Here is a 15,194-nt window from a genome sequence, read left to right as displayed (position 1 = left end):
CAGTATCTACTATCAACTACTATTTCATAAAAATGTGCTCTCTTTCTGCGTGTTATTCCTTGTTTTATTTCATTGACACTATTATCCTTTAGGTTTAAATTATATACCTTTGGAAACACAATCCATCCAAATTAGCAACTCCCATAACAGTGGGCAGGTAACCTATAAAAGGGTTTTCTACCGCATACATAGTATATCCTTTGGAAGAGAGGATTGAACCCTTAAGTCACCAACCTCCTGTAATTTGAAAGGTATGTACACATTCACTAGTGCCAATGAAATAATTATTGTAGTTAGTCTTTGAACACAATAAACATAATTTCACTCTCCTTGACCAGTCTAAAGACATTGCAGCATAAGTTTCATTCTTTTTATAATTTCCTTCCTTAAATGCCCAAGGTGGATGTTGTGTCTTTTGTTCAACCGCTTTCTGTTGGAAACTCTCTCTTCTGTGTTCTACCATATCCAAAAACAACTGTTCCTCATAATGTAGTCCACAGGTTAGGTTATTTTTATAATCATGGTCTAGGTCTAATGGCTTGGTAATATGAAAGAAATCACTCATATGACATGCATGTTTAGCACTTTCTATTTTGTTTAGTCTACTTATTATTGGTACCTTTGGAAATACCAAATCTACATCTGTATACGGATACTTCACCTTCCATGTAAAATAGACTCCTAATGACACTACATGAAACTGCATATTTTAGAGAAAGATGATGGTACGTTAAACCCTCAGAGACAGAAGATGATAATTTCATGCACACATAACAATCCCTCACATTCATGGTATTAGTATATTCATACAACAACTTAGTAAATACATTTAATAAAAAATCATTATCTGATTTCTCATGATGGAGCATGCTTCCATGTAACTGATTTTTGTTAGTATTTATGATCAGTTTAGCAGCATCTTTCATTCTTTTACGAGATACTTAATTAGTGTTATTCACATCAAAAATCAGTATGACTAGCGGTAATAGGATCCATATGAATGTTGGTAAGAAAATATTACAAAAGCAAAACTTAACACAACTACATTTTAGTTTAGATTTTATTTGTTCAGTCGCTTTGGTCTTCGCCATTTTAGTATGCTACAAAAATAGAAAAGTCTAACAATTTCCTTTTGCTAAGTCCTAAGGAAAATGTAAATGAACTTCTATCTAAAAAGAAAATAAAAAGACAAATATAAAATTGTGGTGGTGTAATCCTATACCCGATGACCTTTGTTCTTCACCGTTTTAGAGTCTGAAAGGGTCTTGTTCTGACAAACTTTAATCCACCTCAGGCTGGAGCAGTTCTTTGTTAAGGTGACCTCAAATTGCTCTCATCCTCATTCTCAGTACCGCTATTTTTATGTTCCTCATTTAATTCTAAAGTCTTAAACTCTTTAAGAATTACATAAGTCCATTCAGGGGCCTTGTTTTTTTTGCAGGGAATTCTTGTTCTTTTTGATCTTCTCTTTGATCTTTTTGTTCTTTCTGACTTGATATTCTGTTGCTTTGTTCTGGTCTGTTTCTTAATCTTCTAATTATTCTGTATTTCAGTCTTTTCACTAAACTTTGCCAGCAATCTCCCTTTTTAGGTTTCTTTGCCTGCACTATCTTATCACCTTCTGTATTCTGTTCGCTTCTTCTTTTGTTCAGTCTTATCTCTATCGGTCTTTCGTTGTTTTCTTGTATTCCAGTCTCTGCAGGTTCAGTATTCAAGTTTGACTCACAAGCTAATTCTCCCTCTTCTAATTCTTCTCTGATCTTTTTCTCTTCTGAGACAGCATTTGGAATCTCTAATGTTTCTTTTTCTTTTTTCGTCTAGCTTCTCCTGGTTCAATAACAGCCTCACCTTCTTCCGACTCAACAGCAGTTTCTTCTGCCCCAGTATCTGGTGCTCAATTTACTCAACTTGTGCTTGGCTGTTCATTGCCAAAGTGTTCACTTGAATCTGTCACTCCAGATTATTCAACCTCACATACTTCCGCAACCGGTTGTGAATTCTTGTTTCTCAGTCGCTGTTCTTGAGATCTTTCGATTGGACTTGGGAGTAGACGAGTATAGCTCGCATGTAGCCAATTTGCCAAACCAAAACACTTCACTTCTGAGGTCGTCACCAATACAATTTGGTAAGCGCCGTTCCAATGGGGTTCCAGGCACGTTTTCCTCACATGTTTTTCACTTGCACCCACTCTTCCAGATTCAGGTCATGTGCTTGATCACGCTGTGTTTGGTGTGGCATCTCCTCCAACCTGGCAGGACACAACACATATCAGGTCAGCCATTCCTTTGCAATAGTCCAACACATGATCATCAGAGTGATTCATCAATTTATTTGCAGGAATGTATGCTTATCTCATGGCTCTTCCCATTAACACCTCATGGGGACTTACCCCTGTCTTTTTGTCAGGAATGCTTCTGAGACTCATGAGCACGAAGGGCAAAGCATCAGGCCATTTTAATGTTAGTGGGATTTATAAATCGCACAAATACCCAGGGCGTCTAGGCACAGCGGACACAGCAGGCCCGACCAGGTGTCTAATTCTGGAATAGCCAGGTTTTTAGCCCTTTCCTGAAGATGATGAGGGAGCCAGCACTTCTGAGCTCACTCGGGATCGTATTCCAGATTTTAGCGGTGCCGTAGAGAAAATTACTTTTGTCTATACAGGGGTTTTGTCCTACGGGACCGGGCTGGACACTATAAACTTGGAAAAACAAGGGTACCTGGTCTCGGGTTTGGGTGCTGTTTTTTTTATTTATCAGCAACAGAGCTTCAAATTGATTAGAAAGCTCGTGAATACTTTCACATATTTACATATTTCGAAACATTTTTATGGTTACGAGGTTTCCACACAACCTTTACATGAACTGTGCATCAACATTAAACACATGTAATGAAAACATAACTGCAAATATTGTTCAAAATGTGAAACCAAATCTTATAAGTAAATAAATGACATCAACATTTTTTATGCGTGCAAAGTGCAATCATTTGATCTTAGGTACACCAGAAACAAACAAAACAGTCCTATCTGCCTATTTCTTTGGCTAATTCGGACTGAAAGTCACCATAGGCATTATTATTTTAAATCGAATTAAGTGCAACAGCCTGGGACTGGTATTTTTAGCCTTAGGTGAATGAAAGGGATGAATCCATTTAGAAAGCCGACGCGTTTCCAAACCCGTTACTAAATGTGTTGGGTTTTTCTTCAGGGCAACCTGGGTACCTTTTTGTTCCTGCGCAGTGGAGTCATCAAGATACAGTGAAGGGAAGTTTTCTAACTTGGGAATGGCTTGTGATATGGCCCGGTTTTGTTGTGACGTATTTCATGTGTGTTACCCCATTTGGGGCAGCACTCTTTTAGGTCGCAGTGCTTCTCCTTTAATGCTTGCACTGCCGTGGGAACTCTGTCCTGCTTATTCTTGATTTATTTGCGCTTCACTGGCTCCTGCTACTGTTTGGGGTGCTCCTCCAAATGCGCTGGGTTAGTCACAGTAGAGAAAATTACGGCAGCCCCACTGAGAAGATCTAATTCTAGGTACAGTCAGGAGCCTGGCCCCTGTAGAGCGAATTTGTCTGACTGGTTCATACATTTTGGAGAAAGGAAGGTCCTGTGTGGCTCAGTGCCTTGTATGCCAGACATAGGCCGGCCTTGAATTTGTTACATTGTGTTACCGGGAGCCAGTCCAGGCCACAATTCTGTTTGGAAATAGATTTGTGCCTGGGAGTGTTAACCAGAAGCCAAGCCACTGTGTTTTGAACAGTCTGAAGCTTTTTTAGATATTGTTTCTGTATGTTCAAATAGAGCCCATTGCAATAGTCCAATTTTGACTGAATTGGCGATGTTACCCCTGTCTTCCTAGTGTCTGCGGGGATGTAAGGAAAGATCTTCCTTATTTTTTTAATGAGAAAATAGGAGGCAGAGACGATGGCATTTGTCTGATGTGAGAGTGCTTGTTTGTTGTCGAACAATACTCACAGATTTTTAGCCTTGTGCGCTGGTTTTGGTGGTTCACCCATCTCTGCCGGCCACCACAGGTTGTCCAAGCTGGTTGCATGCTGCCAAAAATTACGACCTCAGTTTTTTCAGAATTGAGTTTGAGAAAATGTGTACCCCTCTACCTTTTTTTGCACTCATACAATTCTGAAATTGTAGAGCAGTGGAGATTTAATTTCTAAAGGGAGCCACCACTATCTAGGTATCGTTGGCATAGGACGTCAGGCTAAACCCAAAATCCCGGATCTGTGGAGAAAGTTCCTTACCATAGACATTCAAAATACATGATTTAAGGAAAAGCTCTGTGGAACTTTGTATGGGAGGGCTCTGAATGATACCCACCTACAGCTACTGTTAGTCTCTTGTCTTGAGAAAGGAGGACAGCAAGGCTAATGCCGCTCACCTGACTCCCAGGCTCTCCTGCCGCTGCTGCAGGAGAGAGTGATCCACAGTATCAAAAGTGGCTGAAAAATTGAGGAGTACAAGGGTGGCTGTACTTCCTCTATCCATCACCGATCTGATCTCCTCAGTGGCTTTGATGAGTGCCCTTTCCGTACTATGCTCGTGACGGACGCCAAACTGGGAGTGATTGTGCAGATTGTTTTCGTGAATAAATTGGAATAGTTGAGTGTTCATAATTTTTCCTACTATTTTGGCTGGCAGCAGCAGACGCGCTATAGGACAATAGTTGTGAGGTTAGACCCTTCCAGATTGTTTTTTTTTAGCAATCGGAGGATGGGGGAGTGTTTCCATCTAAATGGAAAATTGCCAGAGTTAAACAAAGAGTTGAAAATGTCTGTGTGTCCGGTGTTCACCACTTCCGCTATCTTTTTCAAAAAGGATGGTGGGCATGGGTCAGAAGGAGACCCCAACTTTGCTTCTCTTTTGTTTTTTTCCACTGCCACCGATAAAGTTGGGGAGAAACAAAGGAGGGTCTTATTTTTGGACTCAGAGCTTATTTGTCGAGTGGTGAGAAGGTGAGCTGACGAACCTGAAAGGCCTTATAAATGTCCAGGACTTTGGCTTTAAAGGCTCCTGCAATATCGTCACAAAACCTTTAATCCCTGTGTTCTTAGGTGTGGCCAGCTTATTTACTACCCTCAAATAATTCTTTAGAGGAGTTTTTTGTTTTCTCAATCTGTTTATTGAAAAAGTCCCTTTTGTCTGATATCAGTACGTTTTTATATTGTGTTAGGGCAGTTCTATACACCTCTTTCTCGGCTGTGTGATAGTTGTTGCTCCAATGCCTTTCCAATCGACTGCACTTTTTTTTCCTTCCACAGTGCATCAGAAAACTATGGAGCAGAAGGGATACTCCTATTCCCTGAGGCTTTTTTTGTAGGCACAGAGCCATTGACAGTGTCGTTAAGCCAGTCGGTGTATTTAGTGACAGCTAAATCTGGGTGAACATTTAGTAGTAATGTAATGTAATGTAATGAGAATATTTATAAAGTGCTAACTGCCACTCCGAAAGGTGCATACTGGCGCTAGTTGGAGGTAAGAGGTGGTTCCCAGGGAGGCTAGATGAGGGACAGGCATAGTTCGTCTGTGGAACTGAATATCCATGTTTTCAGCAGTTTACAGAATTGGGTTTAATTTTTTTGCAGTCACAAATGGGTTGGCAACTTGTTCCAGGCCTTAGTTCCCAGAAAATCCACTGTTTTTCCTCCTTTAGTTTTACATCTAAATGTAGGTGATTTGAGGAGGTTGGCTGATGAGGACCTGAGGGTTCTTGATGTGATATAGGGAGTAAATTTATCCGAGAGGTACTTAGGTCCTAGTTTGAGTGAAGCTCTAAAAGTAATTAAGAGGATTTTAAAAATAATTATTTTGTGTAGTGGGAGCCAATGAAGGTCTTTCAAAGCATCAGATGTCGAGGACCTATGAGGCAGCTTCAGCACTAGGTGTGCTGCCACTACTTGCAGGCTACTGCAATAATCCAAACACGAGAGAATTAAGGCCACTGCCAATGATTTCCTAGCAGAAAGTGGCAGTAAGTAAAATAATTTTTCCAGCAATTTAATGAGGCTGAAACAGGTCCCTGCTACTGCCATTACATGTGGATGAAAGGAAAGGGCAGTATCAAAATGCACACCTACATTTTTGGCTACCTTCACTGTGTCAGGTGGAGGTGTCGCACCCTATGGCCACCACTCATGTGGCCAGAATAGGACGTCCTTTCCTACTGGCAAATCTCTGTTTCATCAGTGTTGCATCTGAAATGATTCTCCTTCATCTACTGGATGACTTTGGATAGGCACTGTTTGAAATTGCGTTCATTGTTAGTGGAATTGTTATCCAACAAAATAATCATTTGGGTATCATCAGCGTAAGAAGTGCCTTTGTTCCCGAACGATGATACCAAGGATATAAGTGGGGGTCATATAAATGTTGAACAACAACGGGCTCAGTGACATGCCTGGTGGCATTCGTGTTGTAATGTGCTGTTGAACAGAGAGAAAAGTTCCCAGGGTCACTACTTGTTTCCGATTGGTGAGGAAAGTCTTTATTCAATTCAGCGCAGTACCTGAGATAACGCAGAATTTCAACCTTTGCAGAAGGATAGTGTATGAAATGGTATCAAAAGTGGCTGACAGATCCAGTAAGATCAGGGGCGTCTTTCTTCCCTTATCAGCTAGCATTTTTAAGGTATCTGATGATTCTAGAAGTGCAGATTCCGTAGAATGCTTTGGGCTAAAACCAGATTGTTGGGGGTGAAGAATGTTACCGGCCTCAATGAATTCAGTAAGTTCTTCATGAACTAACTTTTCTGTGATTTTTCCCAATAGTGTGAGCAATGATATAGGCCGGAGGTTTGAGATTACCAGAGGATCAATCTTTGCTTCTTTTGAAGAGGTTTTACCACTGCCAACTTCCATTCATCTGGCACTGTACCGGAATTTAAGGAGGAGTTAACTATGTGGTTTATGATTGGATTAACTATATCTGTGATTTTGTGGAGAATAACGGGAGGGCAGGCATCTAAGGGAGAACCGGATTTACATGTTATAATGCTATCGTGAGTGTGTTCTATCAATACACGTTTGAAAGTTCTTAAGGAAAAGACGGTGGTGATGGAATCATTTTTCAGGGCAACATCTAGGACTGGGGGATCTAAAATCGTTTTGGATTTTCTGAATTTTGTCTTCAAAGAAGTCTAAGATTTGATCACATACTTCTTGAGATGGTGGAAACTCTTTCTGTAGTACTTTATGGTTGATAAAGAACTTCACCACAGAAAAGATGGCTTTTTGGTCCTGGTTTGCTTCCTGAATTCTTTTTTGGCAGCATTCTTGGTGGTGCGACTGTCAGCCCTTACTGCCTTCTGGAAATCCTTGATTGAGGTTAGTATAGCAGCTAGAGAGGGTTCAGTTGTTTCAGTTTGTTGGCTTTTTGAGCGATCCCACTGAGTTAGGCTGGGGCCGTCTTCTTCAAGGGGATACGACATTTGAGAGTCGGAGTAATCCCACTTTAGCTGACTACGCTGCTTGTTCTTACTCCTGGATGCAAAACAGTGCTAGTATTGTTACCTGAAGCCTCGTAACAACCTTCACTAGAGTCATCATTGTCCTCATCTTCGGATCGTGTGCTGCCTGACACTGAGTAAAAATGTCCAGGTCCGGTTTCAGGAGCCCAGGGGTTCTGTGCACCGGGAGGGACCTCTAAGTTCTAAATGACAAGGTCTGTTCCTGCCGTCTGTGTCTCTGGGGTGGCGAGGGTAAAGCCAAAACTATTGTCTCCTTGCCTGGGCTCTTGCTGTTGAATAATAGGAAGAGCCTGTGGTGAAGTGTCTAGTCGGGCGGCACTATCAGTATTCCCACAGGGCGGATCACAATCAGTCACCCTAGAGGATATGTCTAAAGCCAGAGCAGATTCAGATAAAATGGTGAGTGAGGCCTCATTATGATTGATTTCGGAAATTGAGCCTTTCTGCCGCAAATGGACTTTAGGGGTGACAGAGGGAGGCCTCCCTGTATTGGTTTCGAGGCTGGAGCTAGTGAGCTGACTTTTTGTACCCATAAACATTTTTGCGAGGTGGGGTTGAGTGGAGCCCAGGTCTTTACTGTCTCTAAGTTGAGTCCCCCTCGCTTTGCCCAAGTTCATCTTTTTATTGCCACTGACCTCTTGTTTGGGCTTCACGGCTCCCTCAGTTGCGGATGAGTCCTTGGCATTTGGGTTTGCGGGCATCTTGCTCCTCTTCCATGCCCCTCGTGTACTCATCTCCGGACCAGGAGCGGTTTTAAAGGTAAGGAGTTGCGTTACTAGATCCAAGTCAATGAGGGTGACAGCTATACCTGAAGCCTTGTGGGCGATGAAGATATGCAATGAGGTCAGGACCACAACAGCGGCCGCCGGCAATGAGGTCCAAGCGCGGTTGTCCTGTGAAATCAGGCCCTTGCGGGGTGGCTCGTCCCCGCTCACGCGCCACGCGTGAGGTCGGTGCGGTACATGAAGCGAATCAGCGAGTGAGTTAGGCGATGCCTTGCGGGGGACCTTGCTGCTGCTCACGGATCCCAAGAGCAGCTCCAATGATTTGCAGTTCAGGGGAAGCAGCCGCAGCGATTTCCAAGGTCTCCGCGTCCGATGTGCTCTAATCGGCAGCCCAGCATCACCTCGCCTAGCGCAGGGCAGCCAGCCGAACATCCGCGCATTTGGCGTGAGCAGCCGAGCAGCGCGAGCACTCATGCTGACTCCATATTGCTCGGTACTTCCTGAATTCTTTTAGCGTAGTACTCTTTTTGTAGCTGATTTAATCTGAGCATGATAGAATTACGTACTGATTTTAAAAGCAAATCTGTCTTCTGAGTCATTAGAGCTTCTTTACTTCCGATCATGTTGCTTGCATTGGAGATGTATATGTGCAAGAGTGGGTGTGAACCAAGGGGTCTTATGAATTTTTGATTTACAAGTCTCATCAGATTTATCTGGTGGCATAAATGTATTACTTGTTGTTGTTAGCCAATCGTGAAAGAGATGTGAATTAGTTACCTGTTAATACGGGAAGATAAGCCCTGTTGGCAGCTAATTGTGCCCATTTCCGCCTGGGTTGAGAGTGCGCTGACGTCTTATCTTGCTGACTCTTAGGAGGGACTTTAAGAGACAGGGGGACAAAGTGATGATCTGGCCAAATCTGTGGAATGGGACTGTCTGCAGAGAGCAAAGTAAAGTTGGAGCAGACCCTATCCAAAGTGTAGCCCGCCCCATGTGTCGGGGCATCTACCAACTGGTGTAGTTTAAATAGTTCAACTATTTGAAGAAAATTGTGTACTCCTAGCTCAGTACCGCCTTCTAGGTGGAGATTAAAGTCTCCCAGCAAGGTAAAATTGGCATATCTGAGAAGGAGGTGGCTTAAAGTTTCACCTGATGATTCTATGCTGTGCTAGGATCTGGCGGATGGTAGATTAAAGCGCCTGCAAAGGACAGGAAGGCATTTAGGGAGATGCAAAAGCCAAGGCTCTCAGCTCCCCTAAGTGTGTCTAAATCAAAATTAGCACAATGCAAATTGTCATGAAGAATAATAGCCAGCCCCCCCCCCTCTACCACCAATTCTGTCTCTCCTGTAAATGGTATAGCTAGGCGGGACAGCTGTAGCAATGTCGGGATTACACCAATCTTTCAGCCATGTATTGGTTATGAAAACAAAATCTAGCTGAAGATCGATGATTAGGTCCCTGACATCTTGACAGTGCTTACTTAGGGATCTGGCATTTATTAGACCTCATTTAAAATGGGTAGAATGGGTTTCTGCGATAGTCCTGGTATAGTTCGTTTTAATTGAAAGTTTCAATCTGCAATATATACAGCTGACTGCCCCCATTATGTTGACCGGTAGAATTAGACATCTGCAGGGTCCATAGGCATTAAGCTGTGTTAGTGCTTCGGAAGTATATACAATATGTAAACAAGATTGGGCAGAATCTCCCTTCCTTGTCGCAGTCTTGGCGTGGACAGGCGCGGATGGGCGCAGACGGGCTTGCCTTTGGCACGCGGGCGCCCGCCTGCTGCGTGCATCCGCTGCGCGTCCGGCCCAGCATGGGATTTAATAGCTGGCCGGACACGTAAATCAGCTGTGTACTGCTTTCCCCGCCGGAAGTCAGGCGGGGAAAGTGGTCGTGAAACCTCCAAATGTGTTGGGAGGATCATTTTATCTACTTTATTCCACTCTATGTAGTCCTTCCGTGCCAGATGATGGGGACATTAGATGCTGAACTTGATTAACGAATTTGCTGTCAATGTTAACGCCCGGACACTCCATGGAGTAGCTGTGCTCTTTATAAATACCTTCTAACATAACATAAGATAACACAACAGGGTTTCTTTTAGTGCAAGTTCCTGCGCTGAGGTAAAGATGCCATCTAATGTGTGCCCAGCCTCATACATGGGAGTCTGTACTAGCTGAGCTAAGCCTATGGCCCCCAGTGTGTCTCGTAAAGCACCTGTCTCCCTGTCATCCTCATCTTTGAGATAAAAATTGAAGTCTCAGAGGATAGTGAACTCATTATTTAAGAGAGTTGGTTCACAAAGACTGTCTAGATTTAGAGTTAATTCACTTCTAGCGCCAGGCGGATGGTAAAATAAAATGCCTCTGAAGGTCGACCTAGGGCTAAGTTCGAGGGCAAAGTGAAGAGCCTCATAAAAGGGAGTGGAGGTTGGATGAAAAGGTCCTGTGTACTCCTGCCTAAACATAATTGCTACTCCACCCCCTCTTTTGATTGAAAGACCGAAATCCATTGGGGGTTGCAGTGACAAAGTCTGGGTTAGAGGCAGCATCTGATCAGGTTTCTGTAATAAAAAGTATGTCTAAATTAAGACTGCAGATCATGTCTGCAATCTCGTACTTGTGCTTTGTAAGGGACCTGACATTTGCGAGGCCGCAGTAAATGTCTAAACCTATCTCAGGGGAAGGGGGTTGGGAGTGTAATTAGTCATGATTCTTCATTTTGCCAGCAGCAACAACAATGATGCAAACTACCTTATTTTTCCCTTTTTATAAATAGGGTGCAAATCAAATATACATTGTTTCAAGTAGCATTCCACTCTCAACTTTGGATAGCTACCAAATACTCATTTACCTTGGTAAATAGTCCACCATTATTGGGCAAGTCCATCCCAGAAGAAGCGGATCAGCCACAGCCTGCCTGCACCTAGCGCACCTAGAGCACTTCCCTCTGTGACACTGCTAAGAGTGTTGTGGGTTAGTTAGGCTTGATGAAGGATCTGAAATTATACCAGGTGATATCTGGCTTTAGTAGACACCATCCTATGGCACTATACTCTTCTGTCCTATTCAGTCAATGAATAGTGGCCCACATGTCCCGCTCCCACCTGGCCCATATATTAAAGAGGGGTTGCATCTTGCCCTGGCTCATTGCCTTATAGGTTTGGGAAAAATATATACCTACCCCACTCCCTTGTAGAACCACTATAGCATTGAAAATGCACAATTCCAAAGGCCGCACCAGGAAGCCTGGTCAACACAGGTGGGCCGCCATGGCAAGTCTAGCAAAAGTTAGGAACTGTCCATGCCCAACGTTTAATTTTTTTCTGGCTTCCTCAAGCGTTAGGAATATTTCCCCCTTATCGAGGTCTCCCAACTCTAGGCAGCCATGGTAAATATTCATATTGACAATTTGAGATATTTGTTCACTTTCGGTACCTTGCCTAAAATCAAAACCAGTCGTTTTTCTTCTTTCTCAAGGGTAGGTCTTCTTTTGCCTACCATAAACTAGTTCCCACAAACCCCCATTTCTGAACATTGATACTTGCCAACAAACATCTGTAATATCTTTTTCAAGAGATGGCCCTGATAATCGCCAACACACAAGAGGGTCAGTTGCTTTTAGTGTGTTTTTGAGTCATTGCTGTGAATGCATATTAATCATATTTAGATGACTTTCATATTCATGATGTGAAGTGGGTTGCATCTGTAACCATTACTTGAAGCAATAAGATATTGATAATTTCTTAAAACCTAATATCTGACTCTTGAAAGTACTGTATCTAACAAGTGTAACTATTTCAAAATGATTGGTTCACAGTTATCTACCATGGAAAGAAGGCAATCAAATTTTCCCTCCATTGATTACATTCTTAATGCATCAAGCCCTCACCTAACTGAGATATATTGCAGGCTATAAAGAGTTAATGATAATGAAAAACAGTTCTCCCTTGGTTCCTATAACATACAGGAGAATTGCTTTTTTGTCTGGTAGTCTGCTAAAGTGGCTTTAATTGCTTCAATAGGCTTTGACATGGAACACCTGAAGCAAAAACATTACTCTGTAAACATTTACATGTACAGTCCATCTGCTTCTGTCTTGACTTTTGCATGAAAATTCAGGATAAATTCTAAAAGGGATGCATAGTGTACATATAACAGAGGGAAACGAGAGGGGAATTACGTTTATAATTAAATACATCAAATCAGATCATTTTAAACATTTAGAAATAGTTAGATTTCAATTTTTTTAGAGGGATCTCAGCTAACTTACCACGAAATGGAAATTGAAAGTTATACGCATGTCCATATTTCTTGGAGATATTATTTTACATTTTTGGTAGAAAATCACAGGTAGGCTAAGTGATCTAAATTTCTTTTTTATTCCATATTGCAGACAGCTCACGTTCAATAGCGAAATTTGTTGCTGTGGCAATTGGGGTTGTCTTATTCCTTGTCCTGATGGTGGTGTTGGTCCTCCGATTCGAAATCTGGTAAGCACAGCCCTATTCAATATTTGAAAATCAGAAAGGAAACATCTCCTAGCTTTTCTGACAGTTCAACAAAGAGAGCTAAGTTTATTTTAGCATCCAATATTGTATGGTGCCTGGAGGTAAACTTGTAGAGCCTGAATCTAGTAGCAGTAGGTCACTCTAAGTGAAGCGGGTGAGCACATTCATCATTGGCGAACAGGCAGAATCATCACTCTTTGAGCAATAAACGGGTTTCAGTGATGTCAATGAACATAACATTATCAAAATGCAGGTGGGAGAGGGTAGATGTTGTAATGGCAGTCCTGAGATCAGTATCTGTATGATATATGTTGATTCAGCACAGGCATGAGAGTTACTGTCTGGCTGGCTGAGTCTTTTGAACGGAATATATTTTGAAAGAGAGGTTTCTATCAATGTTGACTGTGAGTAAATTTGCAAAAAACAATTTGATGGACAGAATGTAGATCAATGTCTTACATTCACCCCAGTACAAGGATCTGGGCCTAAATCCATCGTTGTTTGCACTCCACACCACCCTGGGTCAGATAATGGCTTTATGCAAATCAGCTCTGACCCTGTGCCCCATGGGAACAGTCCAGTCCGAACTACAACAGCCATATCTTTCCCAGACCGGAATCAAGCATCCGAGGACCGGACCGGTTTCGAGGTAACACCTCTCATCAGCCCGGCTAGCTTGACTCCAGTGGTGTGGAGGCTCTGGGACCCACGTCTGAGCTACCCCAGTACACTCAGGGAGAAAATTACAAAAAACAATTTGATGGACAGAATGTAGATCAATGTCTTACTTGGAGTCAAGCTAGCCGGGCTGATGAGAGGTGTTACCTCGAAACCGGTCCGGTCCTCGGATGCTTGATTCCGTTCTGGGACGGACATGGCTTTTGTAGTTCGGACTGGACTGCTCCCATGGGGCAACAGGGTCAGAGCTGATTTGCATATCGCCATTGTCTAACCCAGGGTGGTGTGGAGTGCAAAAAAACGATGGATTTGGGCCCAGATCTTTTGACTGGGGGAATGTGTGACATTGATCCACATTCGGTCCATCACTTGTTGTTTTTGCAATTGCCGCCCTAAGTGCGCTGGGGATGCCCAGACGTGGGTCCCAGGCACTCCACACCACTTGGAGTCAAGCTAGCCGGGCTGATGAGAGGTGTTACCTCGAAACCGGTCCGGTCCTCGGATGCTTGATTCCGTTCTGGGAAGGACATGGCTTTGGAGGTTCGGACTGGACTGTTCCCATGGGGCAACAGGGTCAGAGCTGATTTGCATATTGCCATTGTCTAACCCAGGGTGGTGTGGAGTGCAAAAAAACGATGGATTTGGGCCCAGATCTTTTGACTGGGGGAATGTGTGAAATTGATCCACATTCGGTCCATCACTTGTTGTTTTTGCAATTGCCGCCCTAAGTGCGCTGGGGATGCCCAGACGTGGGTCCCAGGCACTCCACACCACTTGGAGTCAAGCTAGCCGGGCTGATGAGAGGTGTTACCTCGAAACCGGCCCGGTCCTCGGATGCTTGATTCCGTTCTGGGAAGGACATGGCTTTTGTAGTTCGGACTGGACTGTTCCCATGGGGCAACAGGGTCAGAGCTGATTTGCATATCGCCATTGTCTAACCCAGGGGGGTGTGGAGTGCAAAAAAACAATGGATTTGGGCCCAGATCTTTTGACTGGGGGAATGTGTGACATTGATCCACATTCGGTCCATCACTTGTTGTTTTTGTGAGTAAATTTGCATCATCTACAAGAAGAGGTGTGCATCCACCAGGATCCACATTTTTTAAATTTTTTATCTCTGTCACATTTGATGCCATGTATACAAGAATAAAAGCACCCTAATTTCCAGTGCTGTTTCAATATTTATTAAATACTCAAAGCATATTCTGATTTTCTCACTCATTCTCAGTTTTCCATATGCAATATTGACATAGCCAGTATGTTTTTAATGGTACTTACTGACTTCATATGTCAAAATAAATTCATGCAATATTTATCTGAGAAAAATTCCAATGTGTTGAAAACAACATTTCATGTATTTTGACCATGACTGTCTTCACTAATAATATAAAATGGTGTTTAATACATTGTGCTAAGAAAATAAAAAACAGGTACAGAGGAATACTGGAATTAAAAATAAAATATAAAGATTGTAAATTAAAAATTTGATACACACTTTGTGCTAGTGTGGAGGGACAATATAAAGGTAGGTGGACAATGTAATTGTAAAATAGTAACATATTTTATTTGAAGTAGCAGTAGGCAAAGAACAGGAAGCGAGGTAGCAGTAAGGCAATAGTATTTAGGTCAAAAAAGTAATAGATCATAGTGTACAATGTCAAATGGTGAAGACAGGTTTACAAATGAGGGCAGTAATCAGTTGGAATCATATGTATTCTTGAAGTTACCCCATATAGCAATAGACTGTTCTGTTGGTCCCTCTTGTGGGTAAGTGTGGTGCAGAGACCAGAGC

At 42.6% G+C, this 15,194-nt stretch overlaps 1 protein-coding gene across 2 annotated transcripts in view; it reads left to right on the top strand.

Moving 5' to 3' along the window:
- The window catches only part of LOC147701197 (B-cell receptor CD22-like), a 339,266-nt gene that overhangs the window by 273,194 nt on the left and 50,878 nt on the right, over nucleotides 1-15,194 (top strand). For both annotated transcript variants that reach the window (XM_086929941.1, XM_086929942.1), the window contains exon 10: nucleotides 12,610-12,706. In XM_086929941.1, coding sequence (XP_086786067.1) covers nucleotides 12,610-12,706 — 97 coding nt within the window. The remainder of the gene's footprint in view (nucleotides 1-12,609; nucleotides 12,707-15,194) is intronic.

Source organism: Lissotriton vulgaris, chromosome 7, assembly GCF_964263255.1.
Source record: "Lissotriton vulgaris chromosome 7, aLisVul1.2, whole genome shotgun sequence".
NCBI classification, from domain to species: Eukaryota; Metazoa; Chordata; class Amphibia; order Caudata; family Salamandridae; genus Lissotriton; species Lissotriton vulgaris.
The sequence above is the reverse complement of the archived record's forward strand: the minus strand, read 5'-3'. Positions and strand labels throughout refer to the sequence as shown.